At 48.4% G+C, this 14,063-nt stretch overlaps 2 protein-coding genes across 4 annotated transcripts in view; both read right to left on the bottom strand.

Moving 5' to 3' along the window:
* Positions 1-456: 456 nt before the first annotated feature.
* Positions 457-10,414, bottom strand: impdh2 (IMP (inosine 5'-monophosphate) dehydrogenase 2). Of its 3 annotated transcripts, XM_077003935.1 has the most exons (15): positions 9,790-10,374; positions 8,700-8,748; positions 8,245-8,346; positions 7,957-8,031; positions 6,373-6,579; positions 6,180-6,267; positions 4,499-4,698; positions 4,299-4,389; positions 3,973-4,068; positions 3,214-3,285; positions 1,807-1,950; positions 1,579-1,723; positions 1,266-1,409; positions 1,030-1,113; positions 457-829 (listed from the first exon to the last, which is right to left on the bottom strand). In XM_077003935.1, the coding sequence occupies exons 1-15, from the start codon at positions 9,885-9,887 to the stop codon at positions 808-810; spliced, it is 1,617 nt and encodes a 538-aa protein (XP_076860050.1). In that variant the 5' UTR covers positions 9,888-10,374; the 3' UTR covers positions 457-807. The 3 variants fall into 3 exon arrangements, with proteins under 3 accessions (XP_076860050.1, XP_076860051.1, XP_076860049.1); XM_077003936.1 differs by lacking the exon at positions 3,214-3,285 and having other exon boundaries at positions 9,790-10,361; XM_077003934.1 differs by lacking the exon at positions 3,214-3,285 and having other exon boundaries at positions 6,180-6,579; positions 9,790-10,414.
* A 303-nt stretch (positions 10,415-10,717) lies between these two features.
* Positions 10,718-14,063, bottom strand: part of arih2 (ariadne homolog 2 (Drosophila)) — a 7,958-nt gene continuing 4,612 nt past the window's right edge. The window contains exons 11-14 of the mRNA XM_077003937.1: positions 13,331-13,474; positions 12,133-12,201; positions 11,833-11,946; positions 10,718-11,275 (exon numbers count right to left, since the gene is read on the bottom strand). Of these exons, the coding sequence (XP_076860052.1) occupies positions 11,204-11,275; positions 11,833-11,946; positions 12,133-12,201; positions 13,331-13,474 (399 nt within the window). The 3' untranslated portion in view covers positions 10,718-11,203. The remainder of the gene's footprint in view (positions 11,276-11,832; positions 11,947-12,132; positions 12,202-13,330; positions 13,475-14,063) is intronic.

The raw sequence follows: 14,063 nt of genomic DNA, 5'->3' as shown, positions 1-14,063 counted from the left end.
AAGTCCGGTGATTTTGGAGGTACACTCTGGATTCCCTCGAGACACATGATAAATAAGGAAATATGTACAGCCACCTCCGGTGGGCAAGTGTGAACAGCCTCCGGCCAGGGCGGCCTCACCAGACGCACACACACACGACCAGTATTAACCTACATGTACAAATAATTTCAAATGCTTCAGAATGATAGTGATTCATTTTGTACCAATTCCTGTTTTTGTTTTCAGGTTCTAAAGCAATTCCCAAAACTTTTAAAGTTTAGAAGCACATTTAAGGATTTCTTGGAGAAAACTAGTGGCTCAAGTTCTCAGCCAGAGAGCGGAGACAAAACCAGCTCACCACTGTTTCTCCTTCTGAAATCATCACACATTACCACACTTCATCGTCAAAGTATCACAGTGTGTGTATGTGAATATTCTCAGGAGACCTAGTTCACAAGAAGGCAACAACAAAATATATTAGTGGAAAAAAATGTATTTTAATGAATACTTTTGAACATTTTCTGCAATTTGTTTCAAACAAATGCCCTTAAGCACATTTCCAACGGTCACACGCACATGTACGTGTACACATGCAGTTTCTCTCCAATATTAACAAGAAAGCCCTGGAAGACAATAAAAGGGGAAGTGGAGGTTATGAAATGGTCAGGACGGCACCACTGCGTGGGTCTACGGGAGCGCAGCCATGGTTCTGTGTGCACGTGCGTCCTCCAGGGGGGCGGGGCCCGAAGAGTGGGCCAACGTGCGGGATCTGAGACGCACGTGCTGGTACCCGGTGGTGTTCAGGGGCTCTTTGGGAGTTTTCTTCCTTTAGAAAAGGCGTTTCTCATAGCTGAAGGGAAGAGAACCTTAATGTTAACACTGTGGACCGAGCCCATGGACCGCGAGGCTCAAGAAACCCCAGAGACATTTTTGACCAAAAGTTGTTGATGAACTGAACCACTAGGTGTCACTATTGCCGTCAGTAGTGCCCAAATGGTTACCACGACAACCATATATTGCACTTTTCCCGTGTCTTTAAGGGAGCCGTACCTGTGCAGACTGTGAACTCCGCCCTCCATCTGAGCAGACAGGGTTCTTTTCTCAAATTTCAAATCCCCAGAATACATCATTGCCCTGTTTAAAAACATCGAGAGGGAGATAAATAATACTAATTAATCCTTTACATATGCATGTACGTGTCCCTCGTCACTGCTTCTGTGTGAACATTCACACTTGTTTGCAGTGCAGGTGTAATTTGGTGTGTGTGTGTGTGTGTGTGTGTGTACCTGAGCTGAGTAAGGCTCTTGGCTCCTATATCCTGGCATGAGTGCTGGATCCCAGCGTGGAGGTAGGGAACGAACTTGTGGACGGAGCCTTTATCCTGGACGGCCCCCGACACTCCCTGAGCTACTTTAATCTTATCACACTCGCTGGAACAGAGACGACACAGTGATACGTTTGTACATACATTTACCTGAAGCACTGAAAAAGAAAATCTGCTTTGTATTAACTAACTGCATGTGTGTAATGGAGGCTTTGCATTTCTGAAAGTGTGTGAGAGTGTGCGTGTGTGAGAGTTCGTGTGCGTGTGTGTTATACCTGAAGTATCTGGTCTGTGAGCCCAGGTTCTTGTCCATAGCGTCCAGCGAGCCCATTCCTCTGTACTTCTTCAGCCTGATGCCGTCCGAGAAGAAATACTCCCCAGGAGCCTCGCTGGTGGCAGCTAGCAAGGAGCCCATCATCACTGAGAGGGAGGAGGGAGAATATTTAAGAAAATGGAGGGGAAAGGCTGTGTGTCTCTCTCTCTCTCCTTCCTGATTGGCTCACCAGTGGACGCCCCGAGTGCCAGCGCCTTTGCGACGTGGCCCACGTTCTGAATGCCTCCATCAGCGATGACGGGCACGCCGAAACGCCGCGCGTACTCAGACACCTTATACACGGCTGTAGCCTGCGGCCTGCCACACGCCAGCACTGGGGGGGGGGGGGGGAGGGGGGGGGGGGAGAGAAATGGAGAATTTAGCAAGTATTGAGCGTCAACCTCTCGTATCTAGCTCATTGTAAACACATGTACCAGTGTATAACCTCTGACCTCACACACATGCACAAAGGAACACCACCCATGTCAGTGGTTCCCTTCCAAGCATGCACTTAAGAGCAGTGTGTGTTACACACACACACACACACACACACACACACACACACACGTGAGCAGTTGACACCATTTAGAGTGCTTCTGGCCAAACTGCTATGAGCTAAAGGAGGGGGATTCTTCCACACCTCCGCCAACAAACAAAAACAAGTAACTTTTATTCCAATTCAAAAAGTTTCAAATCATGCAAGCCAAAGCTAATGCAGTAGATGTGGCTACCACACCAGCAGGGCGGTACGAGGAGGTTTCAGCCTATGAGAGAGGGCGGAGCTTTAGAGAAGGTCAAGCCCAGCAGCCCCACCTGGTCTCCAACCTGGCTCTCACGAGCCTCGCCTTCAGGGGGTGACTGTCGCCGTCACATGACCCTAGTCACATGATGCATCCACTTTAGGGTCACACCTCACCAGGGGGCTTCACAGCACCCTGACACGGCAGAGGCGTGGTCCCTTTGACCCTGGGCACACTCCCCGTGGCCTCAACACACCAGGCCACCACTACCACTGTCTGAAGGACCAAGGGACACGTGGAAGGTGTGAACGGCATCTATGAGTTTCCTGAAGGGGCAGGAGGTGTGAAGGAGGACGTCACCCACTGAAGGTTCGGACAGCACCACTCCCCCCCGAAGCATCGAGCAGGGTGATGGAGACCATCACGAGGGGATGAGACATGAAGAGGATGAGATGAGTAACAGTGTGCTCCTTCTGCAGAGGTTAGGGGTGTGTGTGTGTGTGTTGAGATGTTTCATGTGCACCAGTAGCCCTTCGCTGTGGTTTGTTGGACAACCCTCACCTCACCCCTCACCTTCAGTTCCAGTTTTCTCCAGACTCAAATGAGTTTGGCCACTTATTTGTGAGGGTTTGTGGGAAATGTAGGCAGAGCTGGAGGGGGTGCCCAACACTATGACTGACGGGTTAGTCAGACAAGTACAACCATCCAAAACCCCAAAACCCCAGAAACAACTACTGCTTATACAACTGATGCAGAGTGGTTAGCCAATCAGTGCAGCAGGCTGTGAAAAGTAGGCGGGGCAGAGTGTAGGACTGCGCCAATAGGAGCCCTGTGTGGGGGTCTGGGAACGGACTTACTGGAGTATCCCGTTACAGTGGCTGGGCTTTTGGGGCTGTGGAGCTTTATATCGGGAGGAATACAAAGTGGAGCTAGAAAGGAACGAAAAGGAAGCAGAGATGAAAAAGAGAAATGAAAGAGATGAAAGGAAGACATGAGGGTGGATGTGAAGAAGATGGAAGAAGTGATGAGTGAATCAGGGTGGATGCAGAGCGGAGAGGAAAGGCAGGAGGGAAACAGGAAGGAAGACACGCAAGAGGGAAAATGGAAGCGAATGTAAACAGGTTGAAAAAGAATGAACAGATGAGCAACAGAGAGGAGGGGAGGGAAAAAAAGAGGGAGACAAAGAGGAAAGAGACAGAAAAGCAGTAAGTGAGAGCGCTTTCAAGTCCTGCTACGGTGTCCCGCACTTTCAGCAGGACCGGGCCAGTCATGCGGGACCCTTCTCAGCTTCAGACATTAACCCACGAGCCCAGACAGTGTCCTGGAGTCCAGCGTTCCAGGAGAGACACCCAGCCACAGTAAACCCCTCGCAAGCTCACACCAAGCACCAGGTCGTTCACCACATCCATATCTCCAACCATGGAGAAGATGCAGTGTGTGTTCCAGTATAATCTGCGTTTAATTGGCCAGAGCTGTTTTAACAGACGAAACTGACCACACTCTCCAGAGACAGACGTTGGGCTAGACAGATCGACAGTAATTAGTGGACGGCTGTAGAGGCAGGACATGGGATTGGACGGAAGGACGGCAGTGAGCTGTGTGATTGGTGGACTCACCTTCCTGTGTGATGCAGATGGAGCCGCTGCCCATGCCCACTCTGAGAGCGTCGGCGCCCGCGTCTATCAAGTTCTTCGCCTGGGCTGCCGTCACAACTGAAATCCCGCACACAGGTGGTCAAAATCAGCATTAAGCTCAAACATGGCTTAATTATGACCTCTAGTGGTCTGACTACAGCATTGCATCTTGTGACATTAACTTGAACTGCTACACGTTGGTAAATCAGGTGACCTAACATTTCAGCGGATGTTTAAATGATTCAGGCTTGATATGGTGCAGTAGGTCATCATAATGAGATGCAGCACCGCACACATCCACCACCCACCATTGCCCCCGACGACCTGCAGGCTGGGGTATTTCTCTTTGATGTACTTGATCATGTTGACCTGGAAGACAGAGTTGCCCTGGGAAGAGTCCTGTGGGTTCAAAAGGGGGGGGGGGGGTAATCCAAACAGAACAGTACACGAGTTAGAAAAGGAAAGAACACTAAAGAAAAATATATTCCACACGTGGGCGGACACTCACCAGGACGACCACGTCCACGCCGGCCTGCACGAGCAGGTCCAGCCTGTATCTGTCGTCGGCGTGGGTCCCGATGGCGGCCCCGCAGAGAAGCTGCTTCCGCGAGTCTTTGGAGGCCAGCGGGAAGTCACGGTTCTTCTTGAGGTCTGTGCGTGCGATGATGGCCACCAGGGAGCCCTCCTCGTTAACGATGGGCAGCTTACCTGGGGGGGGAGACACACCGGCTCAGCGTGGGACGCCATTTAAAGAAAAGATTCTGGAATCAACGCCAACACACCCGTTACTGCCACGTGTCCTGTATCCAACCTACAGCTCGTGTATCGGCGTGGATACACACTGGAATAGAATGAATACATGAAGAATCTTGCATTAGACCTCATGCTTAAATGCAATGATCAGAAACCGTTAGTTGAACTATAAAACACACACTTATTGATTCAGAGTGCAGCCCCACTGCCTTCGACACACCTCACAGCAGGTCCCAACACGCCAGTCTCACCGTCCCAATCAAAACTCAGTATGCCAACGAATTAAACCATCGCGCCACATGTAACCGTTTACTCACTATTTATTGGAGGACTACAGAGAGGAAGAGGACGGGATAGATTCCAGATATTTCCAGCGTCATTTGAGCAGATCTTGTGGATCATGTCAAACATCAGAATGAACATGGAAGCAGTTGAGCCGAAATTTCAACCAAATCTGAGTCGTCACACTGTGGCTGGAGTCACGAGGACGCAAGTTTTGTAAATTCACACGTCCTCTTCTGGTTTCTGACACAAATGCCCCAGTTTGCAGTATTAACTTACAGTTTTGGTTTTTTTTTTTTTTTTTTTTTTGCAGGGTAGAGAAGAGCTTCAGCCGATGAGAGATCACACTTGTTGAAAACAGAACAAGAATCAGCTGTCGACATGGTTCTGACCAGCAGCAGCACCGTGCTGTAGGATATTCAAACACGCATCTTTCTCAACAGGACTGTTGCTATATTCACTACTGCTTGTGTACAGAGACACTGAGGTAGCAGGAAGCAAATATATATAGTTATGTTCTAACCAAATGTACAAGAGATGCAATAAGTTTGTACATTGATGGGACAAGTTTGTATCATGATGGTGGGTTTAGTGTTTTACAGTACACTACAATATACTCACAGTATAACCTGGTGGTGTGTGCATACATACCTGCTGTGTACGTGTTTTGTGTGTGGATTATTTGGTTTAGAAGAGTGTGTAGTTTTTCAGTCAAAAGTGAGTTTTTCTGCTGTTGGTGTAAGGTTTTGAGAATAGTCTATAGCAGGGGTGCCCATTACGTCGATCGCGATCGACCGGTTGATCGCGAAGGAAGTGTGGGTAGATTGCATGACATTAAAAAGTAGTGGATGAATGACAGGCTATCGTCCATCTGCACTGACGGTTGTATTTTGATTGACATACATGGTAGCCAATCTGACGTCTAGGGTTTGATACACGCCGCTAGAAAATAAATAGGTAGATCTTTCAGACTTGGTCGTCTTATGAGTAGCTCACAAGCTGACAACTTGTGGGCACCCCTGGTCTATAGGGTTAAGAGGTTCTAGTTTTTGGAAATGTTCTGAGAAATGTGTATAACCAAAACACAAAAACCCCTAATAATAATAACAACAAACAACAACTGTGTATTGCTTTGAATTTTTTTTTTTTTTTACCTTTTTTACTTCTTTGAAGTATCTCATTCGCCGCCTTTAATGTCACCCCAGCAGGAGCTACAACAAGATCTTCCTTCTTCGTCATTACCTGAGAGAGAGAGAGAGAGAGAGAGGTCAACAGACAACTAACAACTTCACATCTGCTCATCTCACAGACGCATACTTCTCTGCCATGGCAACATGCTCCTCCTACCTCATTTAGCGGCAAGTCATGCTCCTCCTCTTTCAGGAAGTCTATGTCTCGGGATGAGATGATGCCAACAAGGCGGCCACCCATTTGCCCGTTGTCCGTGATGGGAATGCCGCAGAAGCCGTGGCGGGCCTTGGCCTGGAACACGTCCCGCACACGCTCGTTGGGACTCATCACCACAGGGTCCGTAATGAAACCCTGCTCGTACCTCTGGGGAGGGGGAGGGGGGGGGTTGGGGGAGGGGATAGACGTGGGGGTTGCAGCTATTAGGCAGAAAGCTACAGAAGGGATACTCTAATGCATTTGTGAGAGCCGCAAATCTGAGCAAGAATGGCAGTCCGAGACAGACGAGACAGGCAGTCCGAGACAGACGAGGCAGGCAGTCCGAGACAGACGAGGCAGGCAGTCCGAGACAGACGAGGCAGGCAGTCCGAGACAGACGAGACAGGCAGTCTGAGACAGATGAGACAGGCAGTCTGAGACAGATGAGACAGGCAGTCTGAGACAGGCAGTCCGAGACAGACGAGACAGGCAGTCCGAGACAGACGAGACAGGCAGTCCGAGACAGGCAGTCCGAGACAGGCAGTCCGAGACAGGCAGTCCGAGACAGACGAGACAGGCAGTCCGAGACAGACGAGGCAGGCAGTCCGAGACAGACGAGGCAGGCAGTCCGAGACAGACGAGGCAGGCAGTCCGAGACAGACGAGGCAGGCAGTCCGAGACAGACGAGGCAGGCAGTCCGAGACAGACGAGACAGGCAGTCCGAGACAGGCAGTCCGAGACAGGCAGTCCGAGACAGATGAGACAGGCAGTCCGAGACAGACGAGACAGGCAGTCCGAGACAGACGAGACAGGCAGTCTGAGACAGACGAGACAGGCAGTCTGAGACAGGCAGTCCGAGACAGGCAGTCCGAGACAGACGAGACAGGCAGTCCGAGACAGACGAGGCAGGCAGTCCGAGACAGACGAGGCAGGCAGTCCGAGACAGACGAGGCAGGCAGTCCGAGACAGACGAGGCAGGCAGTCCGAGACAGACGAGGCAGGCAGTCCGAGACAGACAGTCTGAGACAGACGAGACAGGCAGTCCGAGACAGGCAGTCCGAGACAGATGAGACAGGCAGTCCGAGACAGACGAGACAGGCAGTCTGAGACAGGCAGTCCGAGACAGGCAGTCCGAGACAGGCAGTCCGAGACAGACGAGGCAGGCAGTCCGAGACAGACGAGACAGGCAGTCCGAGACAGACGAGACAGGCAGTCCGAGACAGACGAGACAGGCAGTCCGAGACAGACGAGGCAGGCAGTCCGAGACAGACGAGGCAGGCAGTCCGAGACAGACGAGGCAGGCAGTCCGAGACAGACGAGACAGGCGAGACAGGCAGTCGTAGGATGCAGCAATTATAAGAGATTTAAAGACAGAAAAGATAAGAACAGCAACTGAGGCGTAGCAGGTACCTGAGAGAGAGCAGGCTGGAAGAGGAAGGGAGGAGGAGAGGAGAGGGAGAGGGAGAGGACATGACAGGAGAGAGAGAGAGAGAGAGAGGAGACATGACAGAAGAGGGAGAGGAGAAGAGAGGAGAAGGGATTTACCTTGACTTTCCTCACTTCGTTAGCCTGGAACTCTGGTGTGCAGTTATGGTGGATGAACCCAATGCCCCCCGTCAGCTGCAGAAAACCCACATCACAACCACTTTAGCATGAAATCCCTTCCTGCTTTGCATTTAGAAGTTAATGACAACACAGCAACGCCAACCACATCAACGGAGGACTGAAGAATATAAGGACAACCTCCAATATTATGTTTGACCTCTATAAGATGAATCCAATACTGTGTGTGAACATGTGATCACTCGTTTATCCCTTCTGAGCTTTACTTACTGCCATGGCGATGGCCATTCCTGACTCGGTGACTGTGTCCATGGGCGATGAAATGAGTGGTGTTTTCAGGGTGATCTGCTTGGTCAGGGCGGACGTCAAGTCCTACAGGGCGGACCAATTGTATTTACTCCACAAATAAAGTGATGCATGTTCAGTTAATTCCACAAAAGTACTCATTAGCACTGCGAGGCATTGATGTGCATCCTCAAAATAGGGTTGGCTATATTGTGACTCATTTGAGCTGAGCGTGAAGGGGTAGGTACAGATGATGCACCCTCTGCAAACCAACCTGAATTCTGGGGAGTGCCAATTATGTTTACAGAATGGAGCCAAAAATAAATGAATGTAAAACAAACTACGTGGATATATTATAAGGTGTTGCTCTGGAAGGCATCATTTGGTAGAAGTGTGTATATGGGTGTGGTTCACTCGAGGGTTCAGATAAAAGTACACACCACTTGGTCAGATGTGAAGTCAATGTAGCCAGGAAGAATCAGGAAATCACTGAAGGAAAAGAGAACAGGGAGGGACGTGTAAGAGAAGACATTCACAACTGTCCATCGATCAGTTATTAGACTCTGCGAATTAGATTCCACGAATTTGTACATATGCCAGTGCACTCACTCAATACACTGTTTGTTTGTTTGTTTGTTTATGTGCCAGGGTGCCATGGTGTGACCATGCTAGACCACACGAGTCACAATATGGGGAAACTAATGACGAAATCCTAAAGATTTCTGGGGGAGGGGGCCCTGGCCACCATTTGTAACCCAAGACTGCACAGAGTCCAAGTTGCACCTGACGCGGGCCACGTTTTTGAAGACAGCATAGTTTAAAACTTACGTCTGGAGTAAACAGCAGGACAGATAAACAAAAACGTGAAATCTCCTTGCAAAACGGGCAAAGGGATCACTGACAATACAAACCAGCTTGTATATTTAAAAAATCTACAAACGTGTGTATGTTTATGTATATATATATAATATATAATATATAACGTCTAACGGGGAAAACATCAATATGTAGCGAAGGCTTTTGATAGATTTGATGTACGCAACGTTATTTGAAAGCTATGTCGACAGATGGCCAGTGTATGACAGCCTGGTCAGTAATAGATCAGGCGCTCATGCCCACTAAGGTCCTACACCCTGACCTTTGACCTCCAGGAAAACCTGAGAAGTGAACAGTTCCGGTGTTGATGTTTTACCACCAATGCAAATCATTAAGATAGTAAAAGAATAACTACAGCTATGTTGCTATAAAGGGCAGTTGGTTAACCTCATAGATACCTAACCGGTCGTAATCATAGCATCCTCTGCTACAAACTGCAAAGCGCCATTGCACTAGCTATCATTTACATTTCCTTCTACAGCAATGATCCTTGGACATTTGTAATTGTTATGGTTTCATTGGTTTTATGTCATTCGTATCGTAAGTTTATCCACGATGCTCTCCTACCTACGGGGCTCTAGTTGGCCCTCAGGACCGACACCCTCACATGTTCTCTACCCAGGGTAGATGTCCCGGGAGGGGGGGGGTACTTACTTGTACGTGAGGCCATCGCCGCAGTTGAAGAGCTGCTGCCCTGTAAGTCCGTCTTCAGGCACGTAGCCGGTCTGACCGCTGATCAAGTAGTCCGCCATGGTGCTGAGCGCAGGGGGAAGCCCGAACCTTCTCGTCCCAAGTAAGGCGGTCCGATTGAACTCAACCCGAGCCTTGGCTCCGACAGATCAGTCGCAGTTGAACTCGTTTAACGCCTAAAACGCGCGTAAGCGGCTGTTGTGAACGCGCTCCTGCGATCCTGTCGTATTTGGACGTTATTTGAGCGGTTTTCATGCGCTCCCCGGTGTGAGGGGCGGCCTCCACAGCGCCGACTACAGCAGCACGTGTCTCTCTCGACCACCTTCCCGTCCAACCATACGCAACTTCCGGCAGAGACTCCGCTTTCAACATTTCGTACCCACATTTTCGTTCGGTTATTATATTTCTCGTATGTTACACGCCAAATGACCGTTGGTAAGATTTTCGTGAGGGTAAAAAAATGAGGTGTTAATGTTTATTTCTCCGGGGAACGGGCGCAGTGGTCTGTGTGTTGGTGTCAGTAGATCTGGCCTTATCTTCTGGGTGCATGTGTCCAGTTCACTGGGGCACCTCACAGGTTTAAATTTATCTCCTACACTCCACACTGACTATATTTGGCTCCCGAGAACAGGCCTAAAATGGCTCATGTGAGCTGATGGCATGTGTACTGTTGTCAAATGCATATTGTATGTACAAAAAATTATTCATTTTGTTAAATTGGTAATGTTTTTCCCCTCTGAAAACTATTCACACTAACAAGTGACAACCACAACTTTGTAAAAAGACATTATTTTGTGAATGTGTGCAGAGAATAAACACACTCAAAGACACTGTATCTGGTTTAAAAACCGTCTCTCAGTAACTCTATTTCTGTATTAATGTACAACCGTCGAAAATTACAGCATTTTAAATCTTTTTTTTTCTTTTTTTTTTTTTTTTATGATCTAACTATCAACAGCCATTTCCAGAAAAAAAAATCAACTGTGGGAAGAAAGGCTGAAAGAAAAAGGAGGAGGGAGAAGGGGTGAAGATGAGGAAGAAGAATGCTTGACTGTTTCAGAGGAGTGTTTTAACTGTGTGAGTGTGTGTGTATGTGTTGTGAGCTGATACAATCTCTGAACCCCTGCAGCGGAGAGACGGAGAAAGTGACCACAAGAGGGAGTGAGAAATGAAGAGAGGAACAGAGGAGAGAAGGCATGACAGCAGGCGGCAGTATGTTCATCAGACGGAGGTGGAGAGAGGGAGAGAGAGAGTTGATAATTACGGATGAGAAACTCACTAATCAGAAATCAAAAACATAAGAGGATGAGGGATCTTTGGAGAGAGGACATGGAGGGATGAGACAAGAGCGAGTGCTTTTGGGAAGTCATGCGGGCGCTCAGGTGTCGTGGAAGTCCTTCAGCAGTGTACGCCTCCGCTGCTCCGCAATGTGCATCTGATTCTCCAAATCCTGAGAGGGAGAGAGAGAATGACTGAATGAGAATGCAACAGATAAGAATGTCAACCAATTACATTTGACATGAAAGCCGATATGATCAGGTAATAAAAAAATTAAAATAAAGCTACACAAGCAACAACAGGCTCTGCAGCTTGGCGGTGACTCATCACAGCACATGGATGTCGTAGGCGAAAGCCCTTGTACAGTCACCCGATGACTCACCACCGGCACTCCGCTCCTGGCTCTCCAATCACTATTTACAGTGTATAACTGAGAGCGAGTTGCTCAGTACAAGGGGTAAACACTACCATTAATGTAGGTTAGTGCCAGGTCAAGCTACTGTACAATCTGCTATAACTAATGAACAGGTTTCTTACAATGGAGAGAAAGTGTAGAAGCCTCATTACAAAGAAAAATTATAAGTGTACCCAATTTTGGATTTACTTAACAATAACGTCAAAAGTGACCTCCCCGTCTTGTGACTTCCCTAGACTGATCAGACCCCCCCAGACTGATCAGAGCCCCCCCCCCGCCCCCCCACCACGCTGCTGCCCACATGTACCCCTCACCCCTCTGTCGGTGGCGTTGAGCTCTCCCTCTCCTCTCTCGTAGCTGTCCGCCCTCTCCACCTTCCACGACAGGTTCTCTATCTCGGCTTCCAGCTGGGCCTGCTGGTACTCAAACTGCATGGAGGTGGGAGGGTGTCAGTAAGAACCACCACACGACACTCCCACGAGTTTCTCCAAAACGCATCGAAACACAAAGATCTGTAGTTGGAGGAGTGAGTATCGTACTGAACACTCTCTCCTTTAAGATGATCTTAAGACCACAGTGCCATTGGTCGGGCCAGCTAGCAGAAGCACGCTCACCAGTTTTTTGCGGGGTCCAGACTCCATGTAGTAGGCATACGGGTACGTGTACTGCAGCGTGTAGCGGCACTAAGGAGACAGGAAGCACAAACCAACCCAGCACTCAGATACATACATGGAACCAACTGTATGTGTGTGTGTGTGTATGCATGTGTGTGTGTGTGTGTGTGTATGCATGTGTGTGTGCACGCACGTGCACATGCAGTATGGCCAATCGGTGGAAGCAAAATATACTGTTATTTTTCACTTGGATACAGATAATCATATTTTCTTAGTGTTAATATGCATACACAGCTGTGTGTGTGTCTGTGCACACGTGCTGTATATCTTACAGAGACACTTTGTGTGTAGGCATGCGCGTGCACATGTGTGTGTATATATATACACACGTGTTTGTGTATATATATGTATGTGTACACATATATGTATGTGTATACATGTGTTGTCCGTGTGTGTATTTACACGTGTGTGTATTATATATATATAAAATCAGTAGCGAACCGTGACCATTATACCTAGGCCCGCTCCCACCCCCCCCCCCCCTCCTGAAAAAAATTTGTTTCCTTTCCTAATTAACTGCAATAAAAAAATTAAAATTGAGATGACAGTACAGCTTTAAAAACGCAATAAACAATAACATGTACTAGATAACTTCTTAAGCAAAATAAGGTTCCAACAAAATAACGTTCACAGCTCCGTGTTACTCGGGAGCGGAATATGTAAACAACGCGCACGAGGGCATCAAAGGACTGAATCTAAACTAGCTAGTGGTGGTACGCTAACGACAGCTAGCGTCGCCACAGCGGGCGGAAATTATCATACAGTTAAGCCCGCCCACTAAGAGGGAAGATATGATTGGTCAATTTTACTGTCATTTGAAACTGGTATTGCGCTGAATTATAACTGCCAGGCCCTCTGTAAACGAACAGCGGGCATCACAGTCCTGATAGGGGGAGACACAGGCTCACAGGCTTCCACTTAACCCCTCACCTTCCAACACAGATTGAATAGACACGGGTGAATAATTTATTTGCTTATATTTTTGTAATTGTTTATATGTTGATTGTCAAACTGTAAGTAGATAAAATAAAATTGGATAAATTATATTATATATATTTATGTTTTAGGAATATTTTAGTCCCCCTGAGAGGGCGTAGAGGGCCCTGACGGTCCCCCACTGATATATATGTGTGTGTACCTTGGCCAGTAATTTTGCTGCGTTCTGCATGTACTGCCAGTCTATCCAGGTTCCCAGGTTATTCATCACTCTCTCCTGGATCTTCTCCTGGATCCGCTGGTACGTCTGAGCCTCCAGCTGCAAACTCTTATTGTGGTTCTCCCACTGAACACACACACACACACACACACACACACACACACACACACACACACAGACAGACACACACACCTGTCAGTGATTGATTTCTCAACGTGGTTGCCTGTAATCATTCAACCCCAGATAACACTTGTGATTCTGTGTGGACGTGCGTGAACAGCAGACATCCTGGTCCTGTCTGGAGACATCACAGGACCACACCCACACGAGACATACGGCTATCTGCTAACCTGTGCTATACTGTGTGTGTGTGTGTGTGTGCGTGTGTGTGTGTGTGTGAGAGAGAGAGAGAGAGAGAGAGAGAGAGAGATGTGACTGCATTTAGTCCACTTTGTGGCAGAGCGGTAGGCAGGTCCATCCGGCGTGTCCATCTGAAGGAGGGTTGTGTGGGCCTAAGAAACACAGGGTGACTTTCCTCTCTTAAGTGGGTGGGTTTCATCTTCCATTCAGGGAATGCATGAGAACGGGAATGCACTAAAGACAGATGCTGCACCAGGCTCCCCTAGAGAAGACTCGTTCTGCATCGCGTGTGTGTGTCAGCCCATTGAAGTGTGTCAGCCTGTTGAGGAGGAATGTGAATGCTTAATTCTGTGTG

The sequence above is a fragment of the Brachyhypopomus gauderio genome, chromosome 4, assembly GCF_052324685.1.
Source record: "Brachyhypopomus gauderio isolate BG-103 chromosome 4, BGAUD_0.2, whole genome shotgun sequence".
Classification (NCBI taxonomy): Eukaryota; Metazoa; Chordata; class Actinopteri; order Gymnotiformes; family Hypopomidae; genus Brachyhypopomus; species Brachyhypopomus gauderio.
Note: the sequence above shows the minus strand (reverse complement) of the source record. Positions and strands in the feature narration are given on the sequence as shown.